Source organism: Thunnus albacares, chromosome 8 (assembly GCF_914725855.1).
Source record: "Thunnus albacares chromosome 8, fThuAlb1.1, whole genome shotgun sequence".
Taxonomy (NCBI): Eukaryota; Metazoa; Chordata; class Actinopteri; order Scombriformes; family Scombridae; genus Thunnus; species Thunnus albacares.
Window position 1 is genome coordinate 1,402,411 of NC_058113.1, and position 21,548 is coordinate 1,423,958.

The 21,548-nt window shown below is 39.5% G+C and overlaps 1 protein-coding gene across 4 annotated transcripts; it reads right to left on the reverse strand.

Moving 5' to 3' along the window:
- Positions 1–1,638: 1,638 nt before the first annotated feature.
- vegfaa (vascular endothelial growth factor Aa) lies at positions 1,639–16,495 on the reverse strand. Of its 4 annotated transcripts, XM_044358770.1 has the most exons (7): positions 15,783–16,495; positions 13,877–13,919; positions 10,990–11,186; positions 9,854–9,930; positions 9,729–9,761; positions 6,731–6,862; positions 1,639–4,840 (listed from the first exon to the last, which is right to left on the reverse strand). In XM_044358770.1, the coding sequence occupies exons 1-7, from the start codon at positions 15,846–15,848 to the stop codon at positions 4,819–4,821; spliced, it is 570 nt and encodes a 189-aa protein (XP_044214705.1). In that variant the 5' UTR covers positions 15,849–16,495; the 3' UTR covers positions 1,639–4,818. The 4 variants fall into 4 exon arrangements, with proteins under 4 accessions (XP_044214705.1, XP_044214707.1, XP_044214706.1 ...); XM_044358772.1 differs by lacking the exon at positions 6,731–6,862; XM_044358771.1 differs by lacking the exon at positions 6,731–6,862 and having other exon boundaries at positions 9,725–9,761.
- Between the last annotated feature and the right edge of the window lie 5,053 nt (positions 16,496–21,548).

A 21,548-nucleotide genomic window follows, 5' to 3' on the forward strand; every position in this document is an offset into this window, starting at 1 on the left:
GTGAGTGAGCAGTTTAAAGTCCAGCCACACACACTCTGCTAGTTAACATGAGGGCAAAGTTGGCCTGATATTTTAAAATTCCTTTTTAATCACAGATCAAATCATTTGCAGCATTCTTCAGGGTATTTAGCAGCACAAGGACTCAGCACTCTTACAGGGCCTTATTTATGCCTCAAATCTGCCATGCTGAAGTGCTTCAACACTTGTGTATGACATTAATTCCTAATCTTTTGTGAAAGTGCTGCCTCAGAGGTGGCAAAGCTCCCACGTTGTCTTTATGGCTCCTGACACAAGAGTTCATATTACAGAAACTCTCACAAGTTTTCCAGTCAGCTGTCATTCAGCAGCAGGAACAAAGTTCACAAGTTCTTAAAACTTCAGCTGGTATAACAGTTTATCTGACAGCAGTTCAATAAATGAAGTTAGGAAGGTTGCCGGTCAAATTATCATATAAAACACAAATTGTGTCTATTTATTGCACATAAACAAGAACACACGATAATAAACAGTAAAGGGGGTTAAAATATAGAAACAAAAAAGTGAGGGGTCAAAAAACCTTAAGATCTTGTTGAGTCCCCATCCCAGCATGAACTATGTTAAAAGATGAAAACATGAAGTAAGACTCAAAACTAAATTGTGTGTGATGCTGGACAGATAATGAAATACAGTGGAATACACATGCTGCTTTATAGTTACCTAGTTGATTGCATTGTTAACTGGGACTGAGTACATATTCTGTAGAACTGCCACCATGATTATCAAACTTCTGTTTACAAATTGTATTTCATGGGTAGCTCTACTTCGGAGGGAGACTATATCCGTTTTCCTGACTACAGTAATATTGACAAAATAAGCAGTTTATCTGTGTGTTACAAAATGACCCATAATGTTTTGTTGATGTGGTGTTCCTATCAATAGGATGAAGACACACCAACAGTACATTTGAGTCATGCTAGCAGCAATGGGTTGTTTGGTTGTTTGGGTTATGACCCATATATATATATATATATGGATATGGATGTATATCATCCATGCTGTTGGCTCCAGGTGAGAACTATGTAGAAAAGGTGATATTTATCCAACCTTTTAGCTTACGTTTTTATTACAAATATGTCAAGTATCTAAACCTAATTCTCTCACAAGTCTATCTGCAAATAATGAAGGCAATGGAGTTCCCACTTAGACCAGAGGAACTATTAAATATGTCTATTTATTGTCCCATTTTGTGCATTTATGACCATGATCTACTAGGATGTGAAACATCTGATTTGTCCTGATCACTTTTATATCAACTATATCTGACAACATAATTTACACACTGAAAAGATAAACGTTTAAACAAGGCTCCATTTGACGTTTAATAAAAAACAATGTATTTTCAAAATAAATATGTTTTAATAGTTACACTAAAAACAGCAACAAAAAGGAGTATTAATATTGTAAAATATTTTACAGCACCAATAAATATATTAATGTGAAAATATACTAAAAATGTTTGTGGCTGTACAAACTCAACAAAATGTCTGTCATTTAAATACAAATAGAATGTTCTCATCATCAGAGGACTTGAGAGGCATGTGCACTGAGCCAGCAGCCGGACTCAATGAAAACACTCTCAGGCCTTTAGTTTGAGGGTGGTAGAATTCTTAACAGTTGGTTCACATTAATGAACAGCAGTGGTACAACCTGTGTTAACAAATGACACAGGTAGGATTAATTAAAAGAAATTACTTGTGTAGGGTTTTCTGTGTAGCAGCTTTAGGCTATAAGCATCTGACATTACAAACCTTTAGTTTGACCAAGCATTAGAGGTTTTAGTACATCATAGCCTTGTTTTATGGAAGGGGTTAACGTCAAAAAGAGTTCAGACATTGGAGAAAGGACTAAAAATGGAGTCTTAAGTCACTGACTTTGAGTCTTGACCTGTCTTCTGACAATTCCTTATTGCAGGTAGATAAACTAATAATGTACACCTTTGAACTAATAATTTTATGAAAGAATAATAATTGATGTACATAAACTAGTAATTCTTTCCCTCAAATGGCTCAAGTTATTGTGGAAGAAGGAAGTGAAGTCACAGGTCCTGTCAGTTAGGGAGGAGCATGCAGCGTTATAGCATAGAAGTGCCTTCATTTGTCTTTGTATCGTCAGCATTCTCTGTCAATTCTTGCTCAAATTCTTTATCTAGTGGTCCTAATTGTCTTCTGTAATGTTGAGATGCAACAGCCTTCAGACAATATGAATCAAATAATGAGCAGGGATGGGCATTTTAAGTAATTTCAATATTGGAGTACTTGTGTTAAATTATTATAGAGTACTCAAGTACTTGCAAAAAAAAAAACGTAAGACGTAAGAATAGGGTACGAATGAACACCCAAACGAAAATGCGGGTAGGGGTTAGGGTTAGCCTACTTTCCTGTACTGCATATTCATTTTGTTTATTTTGTTGAAATACTTCCAAACATCACACTTATGCATGGTCGCCATTCTGCTGGTAACATTAGATTGAGTGATGTCTGACTGAAAACGTTGAATGTCATTTTTACTTAAAGAAATGTTATCTGTGGCTGTGCAGATGTATCATTATCCAAAGAAACCCCCATACACACATATACATAACATAAACATACACACACACACACACACACATATATATATATATATATATATGTTCCTTTTTACTCATGCCCATCCCTAATAATTAGCATATGTAAAAGCGCAGGACATGAAATCTGAGCCAGATATAACATGACATGTGGTAGCACATGGTGCATACTTTTTTATATATAACATCAGTATATTAGTTTTAAATCTTCCTATTGTTGCTCATGGTGTTTCTTCATCACTTACAATTAAAAATAAACCTTTACTGAACCTTATGTCTTATTTATTCTTTATCATACAGCTTTGTTGTCGATACTCAGCAATGAGTAAGTTAAATTTCTCATATGGTAACAGTTTAATATTAAAGGGAAAGTTTGATTTGTGGTTATTGGCTGTGTTTTCCTGGCTAAACAACAACTGTAATACTTGGGACTCACAATGGGGCCATTTTGTTAGTGCCTGGGTTTAAGTCAGAGAAAACTGCGCCAGTTTACCACCCTCAGACTAGAGGCCCTAGTCTGATTGGTCTTCACTAAATTAGGTCCGAGCTGAACAGCGGCAACGAGACTCCCTCAGTCCTCCTTATGACGTGTCTTCGGGCCCACAAGTGCAAAACCACATGTCCATTGCCCCAGTCCAAAATGAAAAACACCTGTGTTGGCGTATCATTCACGCACATGTCGATGGCTGGGGTTTCTATCGGTCAACAGGCCCACCATGATCCCCCTCTGGCTGGTGAGAAACGCAGCTTTAGTTTAAATCAGGAATGTCAAAGCATTGTCTTTCAAGCCTTTTTTCCCCACAACAAAAAGGCATCTACAGTCATACGTGTTCTCCATTCAATCTCCAGACAGATTGAAAACAGTTGAGGAGGAAAAACAAAAAAAAAACACATTAACACTGCATATAAATATAATAATACAGAATACTGAAATATTCTATAAATTAGATGTAGTGTACTAGACAAAGGGATATCTAGTAAGTATATACAGATCGTTTATGATGAACTGCTCTGTTGTGGATGTATGACTATTTCTTTGGAACACACACAAAGCCATTAAATAAGAAAACTGGAAGGTTGTGGATTTCTACAGTGATGTGCTGTGATTAGCTCATCTATTTACTTCTTGTCTCCGTATATACCTACAGTAATATCCCTTTAGGCAGCCTGGTCTCAAGACATTTTGTGAAATGAACACAAAACCTCAAAATACAAATAATAAACTCTGTGCACAAAAAGAGAGACAAATCTGTTCTCCCAGCAGGGAAGGGGTACGTAAAGGAGGCGGAACCAGAAACAGGTAGTGGTTTGTTACCTTAAACCCTGACGAAAACTTTGACTTCCTAACTCTTGTCCTACCCTCAACTCCAACATTAGACATTGTTTTACTTGCCCATGTTTAGGGATAGGCCAAAACCTAATCCTAACCCTAGTTACTAATTAGTTGCTTGGCAAAACTTCACTGTTAGTTCGGTTCTTGCCACCGTCACGTAACCCTTCCATGGGGGAAGAAAGTCATCTTCACATTATCCATCACCACGGCACGTAACCTGCGTCAACAGTCCTTTCAGAAAACTCTGATAGACTTTTAAGGTGTGCTATCACACCAACTGGAGTCAGTTCGTACAGTGGTGACAAAACTTCACATGATGTCACAGAGGGAAACGGTTCTTGGACCTGCAGTTCAGTTCAAGTACAACAGATGTTCCTCCAACTCCGCCTCCTCATCCTCCCTCCATCCCTGTACTGAACTGTACTCTTCTGTCACAGTTCGGAGGCAAGTTTGGCTTCTGCTGCACCGCTCTATGAAGTTGTGGTCACCAGTTTTTCTTACTAAGAAATATTTAAGATATTCATATCCACAGCAGACCAGCATCCAGTGAAGTGTTACATAAAATAAGATTTCTTTTCCCAGTTCTACCCATGAGCAGACCGCCACTGAAACATTTCCCGTTCACACGCCAGTGGCGCATTCGTTTCGCTTTAAATAGTGTCATTTTATGTAGCAGCAATACACATTGTCGATGTACTTATAGTATATGTACATATATATTAATATCTTTAGGCGGAAAGCAGACAGTGGCAAGATCAGCATCCACAGCATCTTGTCTTGCGTTGTCATTTTGTGTCCTTGCAGGGAATGCATCCTCAGGTTTCAAAGTGCTGTGCCAAAAAGAATTCCTTCATAACAGTGTAGTCCGCCTCTCCTGGTCTCATCTCCTTGGTTTGTCACATCTGTGGAGGACAAGATGCAAATTTGGTTAAATGACAAGCAGCAAATTGGTTTAGTACAGCCTCGTCTCACAGAATATGATAATGATCACAATGTCTTGCAGATAGCTGCTCCATGCAAAAACAATGAGATTAATTAGAGACAGGGGCAAAGAGAGGAAGTAGAAGTGGATAGTGAGGGTGGTTGGGGCTTGGGGGGGAGGGAGGATTGATGATCTGGGTCAGTTTCCAACTCCTTTCCTGAGCCTATGTTAGCTCTGCAGCAGAGTTGAGGGGGTGGGGTTAAAGCAGGAACTGCATGGTGGGGTGGAGTGTAGTGGGGTAGCGGGGGCTTAGGTCCCTCCACCCTCTCCCCTGAAAATGGAGCAGCCAATTGGAATCATGTCAGTATCACTCCACCCACAAGTGGCTCTCTAAATCCAGAGCAGTGTGGGGGGCCCTCGTGGGTCAGAGGTCATGGAAGTGGCTGGGTCAGGGGAGGTCATGAAATGCAGCCTTGTTAACTAGAGGGAGTGGTCCCACTACCTCTCTATTTGACTACATGCTGCACACAGGCAGGGCAGGGGGACTCCACTCATTAGTATTTAAGTTTTGTTTTTGTTTTTTTTGCTCATGAATACGGCACATGAGTAAGAGCCAGTAAATGTGACAAGCAAGCAGCATGGACACTATCTCTGCATTCAGTCATTTGCAAACCTGCAAAGTGAATTACCATGACCATATCTATATATGTGCTGATAACCTACATGTGATATTTTTTTGTCAAAATTGTTTCAAAATTATGATTTCAGTTTTGACAAAAGAAAACTAAATATCCACTTACTATCTTATTGCCTGTGTTTCAACCACAATTCATGGTCTTCATCAGGAGATAAAGTGAACACAGTACTGAGAAAACTCTAGTAGTAAGTGGACCATGAGTTACAATCAAGCTAATATTTCCTAAAACATCATTTTCATGCTCAAGTTTTTGTTGTATGTATTATTCAGGTTTTGAGGTATCAGTCACTGAGATTTCTGCTTTCATCCCAAAATAATGGAAGTGAATGGAATCTTATTTAGCTTTGGAAAATGATAATTAAAATCAGTTTCACTGTTGCTGTTGATTTTTTTAGGTGTATATTTTCAATATTGTGAGTGCCACAAGTGAAATAACATTCAACCCAATTGTATTAGGGTGGCAGAAAGTGGGACCATTTAAAGGTTTACATGCTCCTCCATCGACTGTGGCCATTTTTCATTCCTTTTAGGCTCATAAAACCCGTTCAAACCCATTTTTATAATACCTTAATGCATTTGTCATCAAGGTAACTTGTTGAACTAAGAAAAACATTCTTCGTTCATCAAAAGCTGACATTTTTTGAGACACAAGATTATGGGATGATGACCACTTGTGATGATGGGTGTGAAGATTCACTTCTGTGTATGAATTGTAAATAATGGCTTCTGTTTGCTTCATCCAGACTGACCTAATATGGAGTCTGAGTCTGGAAGTTTTGAACCCTAACCCACACTTTTATAATGAATGTTGGCAATGTCTGAGCTGAATAACATGCAAGCAGATATATCTAACATCTTAAACATTTAGACTGGATTAAAACAACATTTCAGAGTCAATCTCAAGACATCACCAACACTTAAATCTGATGTTGACTAGACCAAGTGACTGTAGCATCTGACAAGAGACAATGCCAGCACAGGGAAGCACGGAGCTGCCACATTCCCATCTACAAACACAACACAACATCAAAAAGCAGAGGAGAAGCATGCATTTCTCAGCAGGAAATCCTTCTATGCTGGAAGCACATAGATGGACGGAGAGATGAGTAGGCGGGAGAAAAAAAAGGGGCATTCAAGGCACGTTGTTTATCGTGATATGTATGGTAAACAAACCTGCAAGTTCTTTCGTTTAACTCAAGTTGCCTGGACTTGCAGTCTAATTGTGTGAATTTGCAGGAACATTTACAGGTGAGAGGGTCCTGCACAAACAAGCGTTTTCTTCTCTCTGAGCAAGGCGCACAGTGGCTGCAAGGGAAGCAAAAAGGGAGAGACAGAGAGAGAGATCTAAGCTATAGAGCGAATTCTGCAGAAAGGACAGACACAGACACTCATGCAACCCTCCCCTTTTCTCACACCCCAACCCACCCCTTATCGTCACACTTACTAAGATCGCTTTGTAAAGACAATTTGTGCATTTGTTTACATAGAACGCAGGATTTGTGGCTCACATCCTGTATAACTAGTGCTTTGTCTGATCTGCTCCAGGAGTGGCACAGGCCTATATAGTCCTCATGTGTTTGTTGGTCATAACTGCTGCATTTGTGTAAATTACAAGGTGAGTCCATCCACTCAGAGAAGCTTGCACTAAGTCTACCACCACCATGTTAAGGACTGAATACTTAAAGACAGAATGAAAGGAAAACTTTTACTTCATGAAAAAAATTATTTTACATCCTTGAAATCAATCCATCTTTTAGGGTGACATCATCCTGCACTCTCTATGTGCACTACTAGAATGCTATGACTCTGGTTTCAGCATGGGTTCAACAGGCAAAGAGAAGCATAGAAAATATTCTCAGCATGACAAAATCATCTCTTCACAGTTTTTGCTCAGTAGGTGCAAAAGAAATTCTTGACAACAGTAAAAGATGATTCCAGGATCTGTCAAATGCCCATCATCATTTATTCAAAGGGCCTTCATTTAAAGGGTTGGAGTCAGAGCCAACTGAAGTGAGCACAACTGCCTGTAAGAGGCGCACAAAGATGAAAACATCAAAGATGAGAACAACTACTACTTTGAAGTTGCAGTAGACACTGTAGCTGTTGTGGTATCTGTTACAGTGCTATGCTTATGAGATGGAAGGTCACATCAGAGACAAAACAAGGTTCCACTAGATATATAGGGGTGGCTGCTATGGGACAACAAAGAACTATGCTTTGTCTCATAGGACTGATTTTGCTTTGCACAGCAGCACGATCAATTCTATATCACCTTCTAGACCTCCGGCATGAAAACAGGACAACCCAAAGCAGAACTTATCGGTGAACCTCTCAAGGCTAAGATAATTTTAAGTTAAACACACCATGTGTCTGTATTTCTGTACTGAAGTGCTGGCCTGTAGCCACTGAAGCCATCTATCATCTGAAACAAAAGGAACATGGCAACAGAAAGTAGAAGTAGCAGGCACTTATCAGTGCAGTACCCTACAGAGCAGCAGACAGCCTTTAAGACAACCATTTCTCATATAGATAGCATGACCACTGCCATGGCAACTTCATTCTGCTGCCAAAGAAATAGAGTAAATGTTATACCAGACATAAATAAGGTCACAGGTAAGAGATGCTGAGACATACTGCAGCACTGCCTCAGGATTCCTACTGGTGTATTTCTCTTTTGGCCCTAACCCCTGACAAACAGTGAAGAAGGCAGGAAAAAGAGGAGACACCTGAGTAGATGCAGGGAAAGTCATGCAGGGTTCAATCAATAGCTGATAAAGCCAAACAAAAGGTTATCAACCACCAGAGCTTCTGCTTCTTATAATGTAGTCTCCTCATTAGCAGGGTGGATATTGATCCACAAGATAGGACTAAGCTAGGTGTATCAGGATGTATGTTCCTGTGACTGAATGAATGAGCACATCCTCTTTATAGCACCATCACTCCACCCTGCCGCAGGGTGAACTAGCTGCCTACGTGCACAGTGACAGGCAGACATCCAACGAGGCTGGACAGAGTTCAACTCATTTCAGCCCAATGACAAATTGATTTGACTTAGCTAACATGATCCCATCTCTCCTCCATCAATCTATCAGGTTTTAACACGTTGAGGCACAGTTCAGCATACACGCACTCCACTATCCAATTAAACAAGTTGACCTACCACTGAGAAGCCTCAAGATAAACAAACCACATGTATGCATATGTCAAACACACACACAGACCTATTTCAACTGTGACAGGGAGTGAATTCTCTCAACCAACAACGGCACCTCAGCCCGTCTCTGAGTTCATCCTCTATTTACATCACTAAAAATAAAAATAGGTTAACTGCATGACACCTGTTCCTATGATTAGACCAGGGAAGTAGCTGAGGGCCGAGGGTCAGGTTTGTGGAACTGGAGTCAGAGTGCAGACAGCAGCGGGTGGTCTGAAGCCTGCCAGCTACGCCTCAATCACTCACACTGTTACAGCCGCACCATAAAGCACTAAACCCACTGCCATAAAAAGAGCATGCTCAAAGTGTGGGAGCCCAGTAATGGTAGGTGGAAGACAGAATCTGAAAGCCCTGCTCTCTACCTTCATAATCCACAGAAAACATGATGGTACACTTGTAGACTTGGCTTGGATGATAGACTTGACATGACTTCTTAAATTTTTAATGTTTGTTTTAGTTTGACAAGAGATTTGGCATTCAAAAATGTATTTTTTTCTGTAAGATTTATCGAATGGTATTTCAGTGGGTTTGAATGCATTCTATGGTCTAAATACTTCCAAGTCACATCTTTTGAATATGCGTCCCATGGTGACAATAGTGATGTCACTTGAAGGAACCCTTATGTTTCATCTTGCCATTCTTCATTAATTTGCAGCTGAACTAAATCAGAGAACAGGGAAGGTGTGTGTGTGCATCTCAACATGAAGACAGAATTCCTGTCAAGATGTAACTCTGCTGATATTCATACTGCTGTTAGCAGAGATCTTAAGCTCCACAGTGTCCAGCTGGCTGCTTCTCACTCAGCTCAGGTACAACAAAGTCACCAATCAAAATCAAAGACATGTTGGTTGTAGAAAACCCTGATTTTCTTTTCCAGACATAACCCAGAAACGTCCAGTCTCACTCAGAACCCTTTAGAACAAATGACAAACAGAAAAAAACAGAACACGTACTTACTATTCTTTCTTTACTTGAACATCTGGCTTTAGTCTGAAATTTAAAAAAGCAAGATGATTAGACTTTTGCTTTTATTAAATGACTGACACTGTGTGCAAGAGAATGTGGACTCTAGAGTGTCTTACCTGCAATCACACTTTTGATGCTCGGCGAAACTTAAGTGAATAGTATGTTGCGTTACCATTGGTCTAACCCGCATTACCTTGAAGAGAAACAAAGGACATAACAAAGCAAGGATTAGATTAAAATAACATCAATGTGACTTTTTAGAACCGAGGTCACAAACTTCTTCACCTCAACGCCCTTATTCTAACATAACCCTAAATACAGTCTAAACACCGCAGCCCTGACCGCCCTCTAATCCAACGCATTGAAGACGTGACCTGTCTGTGTAACTGTACATGCCTATACTTCTCCAGCCGACATCCATGCTAAACAGCAGGCTTTGTCGGAGGCCAGGAGAGGCTTTGACCACACAGACATGGCTGTAAACACAGTGTGCTGGAGTAAACAACATATCTGAGATGCCATGCCACGCTGCTTCACTTTCTCTGCTCTGCGTCTGCATAGAAAAGCTGTGTGACTCCAAGACATTCTAGGCATGCACTAGATATACAAAAGAAAACCTCAGCCGGACAACCCCTTTTCATAATCCATGTCTCAACAATTACAAAGAATTAACCCTATCTGTTTGAGAGTGCAAACTAGTCATTTGTGTTCTAAAATTAAAAATAAATAAAATAAAGTTTTTGGTGCTTTCAACTGCAGGTTATGGTCTTCATTGGTAGGTAGAGTTTTCCCAGTTATGTAGATGTCTCAGTTGTCATCATGTGACCAAGGTATGGAACTGTGGTCACGTGATAACATTCAACTCCATACTGAGATTACATCATGACAACTGAACCATCTCCAAAACAACTAAACAAACTCCATGAGATGGAGATCCCCTGTAATGTTCCGGAAAAAGCTAAGATCAACTACTACTTCCATGGTCAGGAAAAAACTTTTATGCACAAATTTTGAAAAATGTACTCTTGAACTACGTACTCTGTACCCTTAAATTAATAATCCGCTCACACAAATTACAATTAACAGATTATAATCTTTAACGACATTGTCAGTGTTTATAGTGTATACTAAAGTGCTAGCATGAAGCACCAGAGTGGTCTATGGATGACTGTCTATTTTTTTTCACATATTTTTATCGGTTAAGTTCAACAATGGGATAAATTTGTGGACCTTGGTCAGATCTCGGGCTCACCTGCAATGTGACGTTGCGGGTTTCCGTGGGTACACATTCCATTGCTTCGTCATTGCAGCAGCCTCCACAGCGGTTGAGGACCACGCAGGAAGGGATATAGGTGTGTTCCGTATCCTCTGGATACTCCTGGAAGATGTCCACCAGCATTTCCCTTGGCTGGCACATACTCTTACTGATGACGTCCGTGAGAAGGATGACTAAAAGAGTGCAAATAGATTATCTTTTCATCATCATCATCATTGCCTCCATCATCTTTATAGTTATTTGAACACTACAGCCATTTATTTCCTAAGTGGTACCCAATACCAACACAATCTAAGCAAGCAAACAGTGCAACAGATCAGCAACAATTACTTGTGACAGTGACAAGCTTAAGAAAGCTGTAGAAACAAGTCATTGTCAAACTGGCTGAGACTCATGGATGACTGCTTTTTGGTGGAAATAGACATGAAAAACTAGCTGATGCTCTAATACAAAGACACTCCCAGCAGTGAGTGCAAAAATAGGAAAGATTTAATCCCAAGATCACTAAAAACTACTAGCAACCAACGTTTAGGAAATTCAATCAACTTGTGACCTTGGAATTTTGAAGTGCAACAAATATGTAGCAGCGGTTTTTGACAAAACATATATACAATATGACAAACAAGCATAAAGTATGTAAATGTCACGAACAGAAAGTTGATAACTATGTTCTGATAATAATGTCAGATAAAATCATAAATCCCAAACTCATTATTTACTGAAGCATAGATATTTCCCTCAGTGCTGGGACCTGCCTTCATTCTCTGTGTTTCCATCCCCTGTGCAGCCCAGAATAATCTGTCCCACAGTCCATCAGACTGGGTTCCCAGCGACCCCTGGCTAACTCCTGACCTCCTGGTTTGTCAGAGCAGCCGTGACCTCAGGCACTGTGGCGCCAGGGTTCACCTCTGACATGTGACCCCATAAGGGCCACCACTGTGGACGAATGTTAGAGACTGACTGTGTGCCAATTAGCTTTCAAAGTTACTACAACAAATACACAGATGGTAATTTTATTGGAAAACTCTGAAACTGTATTTCAACTGTCCTGACCACTGAAAGTCACATTTCTTCAGCTGAGGCATGACGAGGCAAGTTTCACTGCTGCTTTTACAGACTGTAGAGTAAAAGCCACCCACATGACAGAGGAGCCTCTGTGGTAAGACATGTGATATGATGTAATAATAACAATAATAATGATGATAATAATAATAATAATAATAATAATAATAATAATAATAATAATAATAATAATAATAATAAAGGCATATTGACTAGCTATGGTCAGGGAGGAACTTCCACTATATCAAAGGTGGACCACACTGAAAGGACCACATGTGATTTTTTAACAAAATATAATGTGCAGCACTATGAATCACTCCAGCTCTACAGAGAATGACTCTGCAGTCTTGGCTCCAAAGTGACCTGGCCAGCACACATGAGCAACTAAAACACCAGCACCTGCTCCGGGACTGAGAGCTGCTGGAAAGACAGCAGACAACAGCCACATGTCAACATACTCAACTGGTTCTGCCTCTTAACAGAGGTTGCAACAATTTGTTCCCTCTTACATCATCCTGTAAAGAATATATCTGGTGATATTCTATATTCGTCCTTATTATCAACAAATCCCATACACTCAAACCAACAATGAATTGATCTACTAACAAGTATTGTGTGTGTATCAGAGCCTGATATATTATTTCCTCATTGCCATAGACCTCTAAAATCAGTGAACCACACTGTTGCACTGGGTGACATGTTCCTTCATTACCATGAACACAGGCCAAGAAGAAAATCTTAACTCAAGTTCTGCTTTTTCAATGGCTTTCAATTGCACCTCATGGTTTTCAACATTATCAGATGACCAAAGTTCCATACTTTAGTTCACATCATGACAACTGGGCAAATTCCATATGTGGATGAAGACCATGAGATGTGGTTGAAAGAAAAGGTTTTTTTTTAAATGAATATATATTTATGAGCAGTTTTAATGATTTAATAAAGCTTGGGGCTGAGTGCCACAGATAGGGAAGGGAGGTCAAAAAGTAAATCTTAAGAGAAGGACTGACACATTGTTGGTTTTAGTATTTTGTGGGTTATGTTGACAACAAGAAAAATAGATTCATCTCCATTTGAATGTCATGGCTGAAGTGATTTAACATCACAGTCACATCAATAATAGTAGCACAGCTTTTGGTGAGTGGTGAGATCTCTGACAGTGGCGGTGTGTTAAGTTCCGCAGCATGCAGGTGGCAGACTTCCTGCTCCCCTATAAACACCAACAACAACCAAACGACCCTGTGCTGGCCTACTGATGCTGTCTGTAGTGGCTAATCTGCATCTACATCCATCACCATCCAACAGGTCCAACCTTGGCCTGAACACAGCAGTGTCACTGTCAAACAAACATGCTTACGGCATTGAACCAAGGCTGACTGTCTGCTCATGTTGACTGTGTGCTTCAACCACAGACACACACAAAAATGTAACAACTGTGAATTATTATAATGTACTTGACTGTGTCCGTCTTTTCTCTCACATTAACTCTTGTTTTGAAATCTGCACCACTTTTATGGTGACTCCAAAGTCCCAAGTCAGACCTTTCACCACTGGGAACTTTGATTCCTGCCTGCTTTGTACAGAAAAACAATCTTAAGCTCACACTGAGGAACCAATACACACTGCACATTTCAAAGCTTCAAACTTTTAAAGAAATAAGTTTAGATAAGACCTATGGCGAAGGAGATACAAATGTTCATTACATGTCCACTAGGTGGCCCTATGGTCATCTGGCCTGGATACAGAGGAAAAGAAGTCTTTTAATTAGACAGTTTTATTATAGATTGTAGACAACACTTACCCTCATTTTTACTCTTGTCCACTCCCTTGTTAATGCTGGCAGTCTGCAAGAGATACACATGGGACCAGGTGTTAAATATTTCTAATCTGTATGCAGTACAGTTTCTATAAACATGTCATCAAATTGAAACAAATTATGTCTTGTGGACTTTTATTGTACAAATCATAATACAAGAAAGCATGTAAATGATTTTATTTCCATGTTATTGCCAGCTTATGACATTAAAAGCTGATCCAGGGTGCAGCTAAATCAGCAGTCTGATGATGCTAGTTACCATGCCATAAGTTATAAATGATGATCATAAGAGTCATATCAGAGGAGTTAAACTCTAAAAACCTGGTTGTAATAGGCTTTAATTCCATTATATATCTGCTCATTAACAAGTGCAGTCAGAGGCGTCAACTCTGTCAAGCTACAAACACACAGGTGAGCAGCAAGGATGTTTACCTTCAAAATAAAAGCGCTGGAGCCTGGCGTTAAAATAGCTGTACTGTATGTTAAACAATTAACTTAAAAATTAATGGAACTCTGCATACTCAGTTGAAAATTTAAAACCCTGGTCTATCAGTTCATATTAATAAAATTACAGGCTTTCGTGTTTTAATCATTTGAAGACAGAAGCAGATAGTTCAACATGAAGCCATAATAATGGTGACAGTAGGCTACATGTACAAGAGGTGGTGTTATACTCCATTCATATCGCTTCAGATTTCAAGGATTTATGAAGGTAAAAAGAATAAATTCTCTTAAAACGTGCATTCATTTCAATTCACTCGCTCTGATCAAATCAAATAGTTTAAATGGATCCCCGCGGTTTGATTCATTTTGAAAGGTCCAATAGGAAACGGCCTTTGTTTTGATCATAAAAAACTTGACGTGACGAAGCGGCATCTCTGGGAGATTTCCATTTACCTTATGTGGCTGCTGTAACCGGCGGAGATGTTGCGTGAGAAAGCGGGTCGGCTGTGTGGAGCGAGGTGGGCATCCTGCAGGGCAGGACAGGAGAGCCGGCTCTCAGCTCCACACACGGCGGAGCACCGTGAGAAAAAATAGACCCAGAGTCCAGACTGCACTCCGTTTTCATCAAGGCGCGTCAGGCAAGACTCTGTTCAGAAATCTCGCAGTTTGATGAACTCTCTCGGAAAATATTAACAAAGTATTGCATTAATAATGACTCTAAAGGTTTTTTGGGAATCTATGAGTTACGTTTCAGTTCGGCGTACAGGTAACAACAAAGGCATCCATTTAACCAACATCATAGGCTGCCTTTTATAGTTTATTGCTTCGGTTCATTACAGCATTTTTTTTTTTTTTGGTGTGCGGAAACCAATGAAGACAAAACTAAATTTAAGTATTATTTCTATTTTAATAAATGCGTTCGGTGAACAAAATATATGCCGAAATTGAGTGATTATTTTACAGAATCAAGCCACACTTGATATTGATTTTTATCAGGCTTTTATGTTGTTCTTGTAAAGGAAATCTTAAACCGCGTGATTTTATATAGTCTGGCATTACAAAAACGAAGGTCATGTATTGAGGTTTTTAACAAAAAAGGAGCAAGTGAGACTAAGACTTTTAGATACAGACAGAGCAGAAAATGCACAAAGGCGAGCTAGTAGCCTATGTATTTGATAAAGATTTCATTTATTAATATATTTGTATGCATTATTTTCAGTTATTATAAATAGCCAACATCTTACCCTGCATGTTTATTAAGTATTATTGTGAGCACATTGTTTTCTTTGCGCAACACTTAAATCGCCCGAATAGGCCTACATGTGTCACTTCATCAAAAATAAAAGAGAATAAAGAAAGATGTTGACAGACAAGATGGTGACAGAACAAGAGAGTTTCTTGTCTATATACGTTTTATAGAAACTAGCGAATAAAGTCCAAGACTCACCTTTACTGTGGATAGTTGAAGAACCGCTGCCAAAAGGATTTGTACCAAACTGACAACAAAGTTCATGGTTGTAATTCCGCACGCGTCTTGAAATCCCAGCGGTCGTTTAAGACAAAATATAACAAAACAACACGCACACAATCAAAAAATGAAAAATGAATATTTTAAAAAACCGCGGCAAATCTTGGCTATAGCAAAAGCAAATCCATATCTCCCACACGCATGTGGCACGTTCACAGAGACCCTTCTTGTGTCTCCCAGCAGCGCTCCGCTGGAAATGTTACCATCCAACAAGCCTCGCTCATCCACAGACAAAGACACTGTGATGGGTTCTGAAATCCACACTGGAACCGGGACCACAGGAGTACAGCGATCCCCCCAAAATGACAACAATAATGTTCACAGGGGAAGCGGGAGACGGGCGGATCAGCTCACCAACTTTACGCACTGCTGTCTCTCTTGACGCTCATTGATCCCGCAACATGAAGGCGTGTGTGTGTGGAGGGATACAGACACTATTTGCCGGTATAAAGTGATCCTTTTGCTTTCTTCTGCAAACCTGTCTTGTTGTGCTTCTTCTTTAGTGTCCTCTCCTGTGTTGTACCTCGGTTTCTCTTTGAGGGAGTATAGACAGCAGCTTGTCCCCGGCTCCGCTGCAGTACCAGCCTCTTTCGCGTTCTGTCTCCTCTTGGCGGCTGACGCTGTAGTTCATGCGTTATTAAAGGTGGCCGGACATCAGCGGAAAACAGCTTGCTACTCTGGAGAGGCGGGGCCGCTGGGAGGACCAATGGCAGACGGAGGGGGGGGGGGGGGGTTCGTCATAGATGACTTACAGTTGATTTAAGGCTGCGTTTCCTTAGTGCATCACGACTATCTCTTGCGGTAGCTTAAGTTTGACACATCAAGATCAACATTGCAAGGTAATTTACGCAATCATAGTGATCATTTATTTCCCACAGTAGAATAATGTAGTGCATTTTTATGAATACTTCTAGAGCAGCTAGTGTAGATACAAGCACACTACAGTATGCCACAGTATGTTGTGTATATATGCTTTATTCTGTTGGTTTACCTCATGCACATTCTACTGTAACATATATAACACATGCATCTTATCTTTATAACAATATATGATTGGGGATTTTTTTATACAGCATGACTCTTATTATATATCTTTTATCATATGGCATCTGTATAAATTACTCATGGTGTATCTTTACTTTCTTAATGAAAATTAAGAAAGAAAATCACATTTGGCTCTGATTGACATTGTTTGTTGTTGTTGTTTTTTTGTTTTTGTTTACTTTTTAAATCAACTTAAAGCTGCACTTGACATCTCCCAATGACAAGAGACCTCAATTCCCAGACATCCTGCAGAGATCTCAAAGGTCTTTGTAGGTCCAGTTATGAGTGGGGCGAGCCTTTTATTCTCATAAACAGTCTGAATCTTTAATATTGTAGTTGGTCAAGATGGTACATTTGTTTTAAAACTACATTTATTTTGAAAGCCGCAATAATCTATATTTTTTATGCAATATTAACAATAGATCGAATGATTTGTGTAATGTGAAAAGAATCACTCCTACTGATGAACTCACAGAGAATTATTACCAACTCTGCAGTTCCTCTCCACTCTCCAGAGCTTTTTAGCATCTTTCAATTCTTGGTTTCACTGTCCACAATTGTACAGTTTTGGCTCAATCTCCCAGCTCTCATCAGCCAGCAGCAGCAGGCGGCTGTTTTCAGTGAAAAAAACTGCCCTGCCCGGCACCACCCGGCAGACAGACACAGTTAGAGAATAGCTTTTCAACATAGCGGAGCATTTAGCAGCTAAAGCAACTAAATTTTATATATATATATAAATATATATATTTTTTTATAGAGACCAAAAACAGAGCAAGAGGAGAGTAAATATTAGACATACATTTACCAGATGGACATAAATACAACTCCAAATGAATTTGGAACTTTCAAAGGTGACAATATGTGAGTGATGTGTTTCCATCTTGTTGTAATGCCCTCAAGTGCCCCCCACCCAAACCCCCAGAATAACCAGAAACAGTTAATGCAACTTTAAGTCACAGGGTTTTTTTTAACATGACTATGAAATGAAAATTTCTATTTAACAATAATGGCAAAATGGCATTTTTATTTTCTAATATGTCTAGAAGTGAAGCACCTCATATGTTTTTTCATTTATTGATTTGAGTTTACATGTTTGCCCTCTAGTGGAGTCACAAGGAGTAACAACAGTTTAGTTAGTCCAGGATCATTCACTCAGAATGCTTTTTCATTGTGACTGTTAATTCCCAAGTGGAATTAAGCATTATTACTATCTACTTGCTGGAAACAGTGCATTTTTACTCAATAAAAGTGCTTATGTAGTAAGATGCAAAAAATGAAGGAAAAATGCCAAAATGGGTCTCTGGAAATAGACATCACCCTCTTAGTCAAGTCAAACAATTTTTTTTTGATTCAGCCCAGAATCACAAATCTGAAACGGGGAAGTTTATATCTTATGTGTCTTAATCATAAGACCCCCGGACGCCCCGACCTGGCTCAACTGTTGCTGCGTCGCAATACGTCATCCTCTGAGAACACAGTACATTGAGATGGAAATTCTTCCTCATACTATAAACTGCTGTGAAGTGTCTCATAAGTGTCTCATGAACTCATTAATGTATTACTCAAAAAAGCATTCATTTTTTCACCAGTACCCATGCAGCCTTTGTTTTTTTTGGGGGGGGTTTATTTAACATAGTGCTATTTTCAGTCTGTATACCTGATGAGTAAGAATGCAGGATGGTTTTCCATGAGGTCTTACACTTGTTGATTGCTTGTTGCAGTTTGGCAGGTGAGCCACACTGTGTCTCCTCTGAGGTTCTTCCAGAGGCTGGGGTATAGCTGAAACACATTAGTTTGTGTGACCTTACCACGCCTAAAAGCAATTGTGTTTATAGCTGTCATAGCCATTATGAGCTGTTGAATAAATGATGACAACAATGCATTAATAGTATTGTACTCAGCTCTTGCACTCAGAAAACAGAGAGCTTGAGAGAGAAGTTCAAACCCTGCCTACTTTGACGCTTCCACACAACTGGCCAATCACTGCGGCAAGTGGGCGTGATTGTCAGATGTCTGTTTCAGAAAGTTACAAAAGCTATTGAATGCGCCCCCCCCCCCCCATTCTGACATCATACAGGTTTGGGGAGAGGGAGTTTCATAAGCTGTTGGATAATCTGTCAAGTACTTTGTTAAGTATACTGACGCCTAACTATTTTCGAGGTTTTTCATCTCACACAGCACGGTTAAAGGCAGTGCTGAACACTGGTGCTAAGCCTTGTGTTATATGGACAAGACACCACCTCCTGCATCAGCACTAAATGTTGCATATGAAAGTAGACTGCTACTTTCACAGTTCATGGCAAGAGCTCTGTGGCTCAACTTTCAACTTTTCTCAACTTTACTATTGGTTTTACATGTGTACATATTTTAGTGCAATTTGTCATCAAATAAATTAGATTTCTTTTTTCAGGCAGTTTTGTAGCCTTCCAACTCAGCTTGAACTGATTGGTCCCAGGAGCTGCAGGCTTCAGCAATTTATGCTGCATTCAAGACCCATTAGGACAAACCACTGATAGACTTGACAGCTCAAAGCACCCACCTGGGAATTTTCATACAATATGTTTGAAGCTGTCAAAATGCTGTGATTGAAGTTTTCTCTTGTCTTTGGTTCTCATCTGTTTTGAGTAGAATAAACATTCACTTGAGTGACACATTGGAGTTTAGATTTTTCTGGAGACTTAGCAGTACATGAATTATAACTGCATGCAGCAATACAATGTGTTAAAATGTCTCTGCTTCTGTGCTGAATGAAGAATGCCAGTTCATCACTACAGTTTTCCACATTAAAGCAATTGAGAACCTATTAAACATGTCAAAGTGAAATAAAAATCGAGCATCAATCTACACAAACAAACTTCCTTGTAACTACAGTGTGGAGGACTTTGTTTCCCTTGAGCTTTTGTCAGGCAGCTCTTGCCTTCAGGCTAAGCTTATTAAGCTTCTCCAGAAAACCATTCTTAAAGTTATGAAAACTGAAATTAATACCTAAAACCAAATATTTGCTTCATGGAATTTATTGGCAGCATTACGCAGCATGGTAGGAAGCACTAATGTTACAGATTGATTTCAAGGAAAAGGAAAGTTACAGAAGTGAGTGCACAGATTCCTGGCTCATTCCTGAACACGCCTTTACTCTCACTGGAACTGATGACATGATTTACTGTAAGTTCTTCAGACAGATGCATTTTTCACCCACTGTCACTGTAATGTATCACAAAGTAAATGCAAATTTTCATCTTTTTGGGCCACAATAACCACAAACAAATCATTCAACTTAATGTTATACAAAAAATCTGAAAAAATGAACTCACTTGGAAAAATTGAAATTGTCAAGTTATGTGCTGCGCTTTAAATTATTTACTGTGCATACTGAATTACCCAGTCATTTCTGTTCAGAACTGAGCACTTCATGAGCTAAACAAGGTCCTTTTACACACACTTCAACTGGCAGCTCTTCAATGTCTCTCCAACCCGAAACTTTACAGCTGAGTTGTTCCTCACAACAAAAATTTCTTCATTCTGTTACAGGAAGAGTGAAAATGAAATTCAGTGACTCAACAGTGATAGTATCAGGAGAGAGATATTCAGCTGATTGCAATCTGCAACGTAACTGCTAGATACCACCGAAACCTACGCACTACTCCTTTGGGGCAAAATGGGAGTGGTGCTTTCAAAAGATTGTGCACCACATTTTATTCAGTAATTATGAAATTATATTTACTTAAATGTGTATAATTATCTGACTGATGTCAGCAATGAAGTTGGTGAGTAAAATGTTGCGACTTTATACAGACTGACTCCCAAAGTACTAATATGTTGTAGTATTGAGTAATATTAATCCAAAGTGCCCATTCAAAGAAGAAGTTCCAGCAAGCAGGTGAAAACTTGTACAAGGTGTCCAATTTTTGCTGTAACTACAAATTCACGATTGAACATCTTTGATGACATGAACACTTATAAAGATACTCTGAACTTTTTCCTTTTTCACTTCATCATATCAACATCTGTACAACATCCTGATACACACTGGGAAAGATCACAGCAGAACAGCCCCCCCCCTTTCAGCAGAATCCAGCTTGTTCCCATCACAGAAATGGCTCACTGCTCCGATGAAGCCACTCCACATAGTTTCCATGGTTCCTGCCCTCTCCAGCCTCCTTCTTTCTCCACTGTTGTCTTTTCTACATTCTGTCTTGCGTGAGATGAGATGCATAGTATGAGCAGAAGAACAGCCTCGCTCCTTATTGTGTGGATCAGTCGTCCATAACCTTTAAAGGAACTTTCTACATCACTGTAACAACAATTTGACTAGATCTGGTGACATGAATAGGTATTGGAGAAACACTGACAAGACATTTTGATGTTGTAAGTATTTGTTTTAATGACAGCAGAATAAGCTGCTCTTTGTCGCACCTTTTTCTCCTAACCAAAATGTTGTAAACCATGCTCCAAAGAGGAAAAAATTGAAATATTGGTCTCTAGTTGTCGTGCAGTGACAGAGCAGAACATAAACCCGCTGACACTAAGCAGAGAACCTGGCCATGCCGTACCATCTTGTGGTTTTTCATCCAAATGAACAGGAATAGAGGAGATGTAACTATTTTTCTGTTGTTTTGGTATTTCAGTAGGTGAGCAGGCTTC

Excerpts from the sequence above, each read along its gene's own strand:
- vegfaa (XM_044358770.1), bottom strand. The coding sequence starts at position 15,848 with ATGAACTTTGTTGTCAGTTTGGTACAAATCCTTTTGGCAGCGGTTCTT. Across the intron at positions 13,920-15,782 it reads TTCAACTATCCACAGTAAAG|ACTGCCAGCATTAACAAGGG; the intron begins GTGAGTCTTGGA and ends TATCTCTTGCAG. Across the intron at positions 9,762-9,853 it reads CATCAAAAGTGTGATTGCAG|ACTAAAGCCAGATGTTCAAG; the intron begins GTAAGACACTCT and ends TTTAAATTTCAG.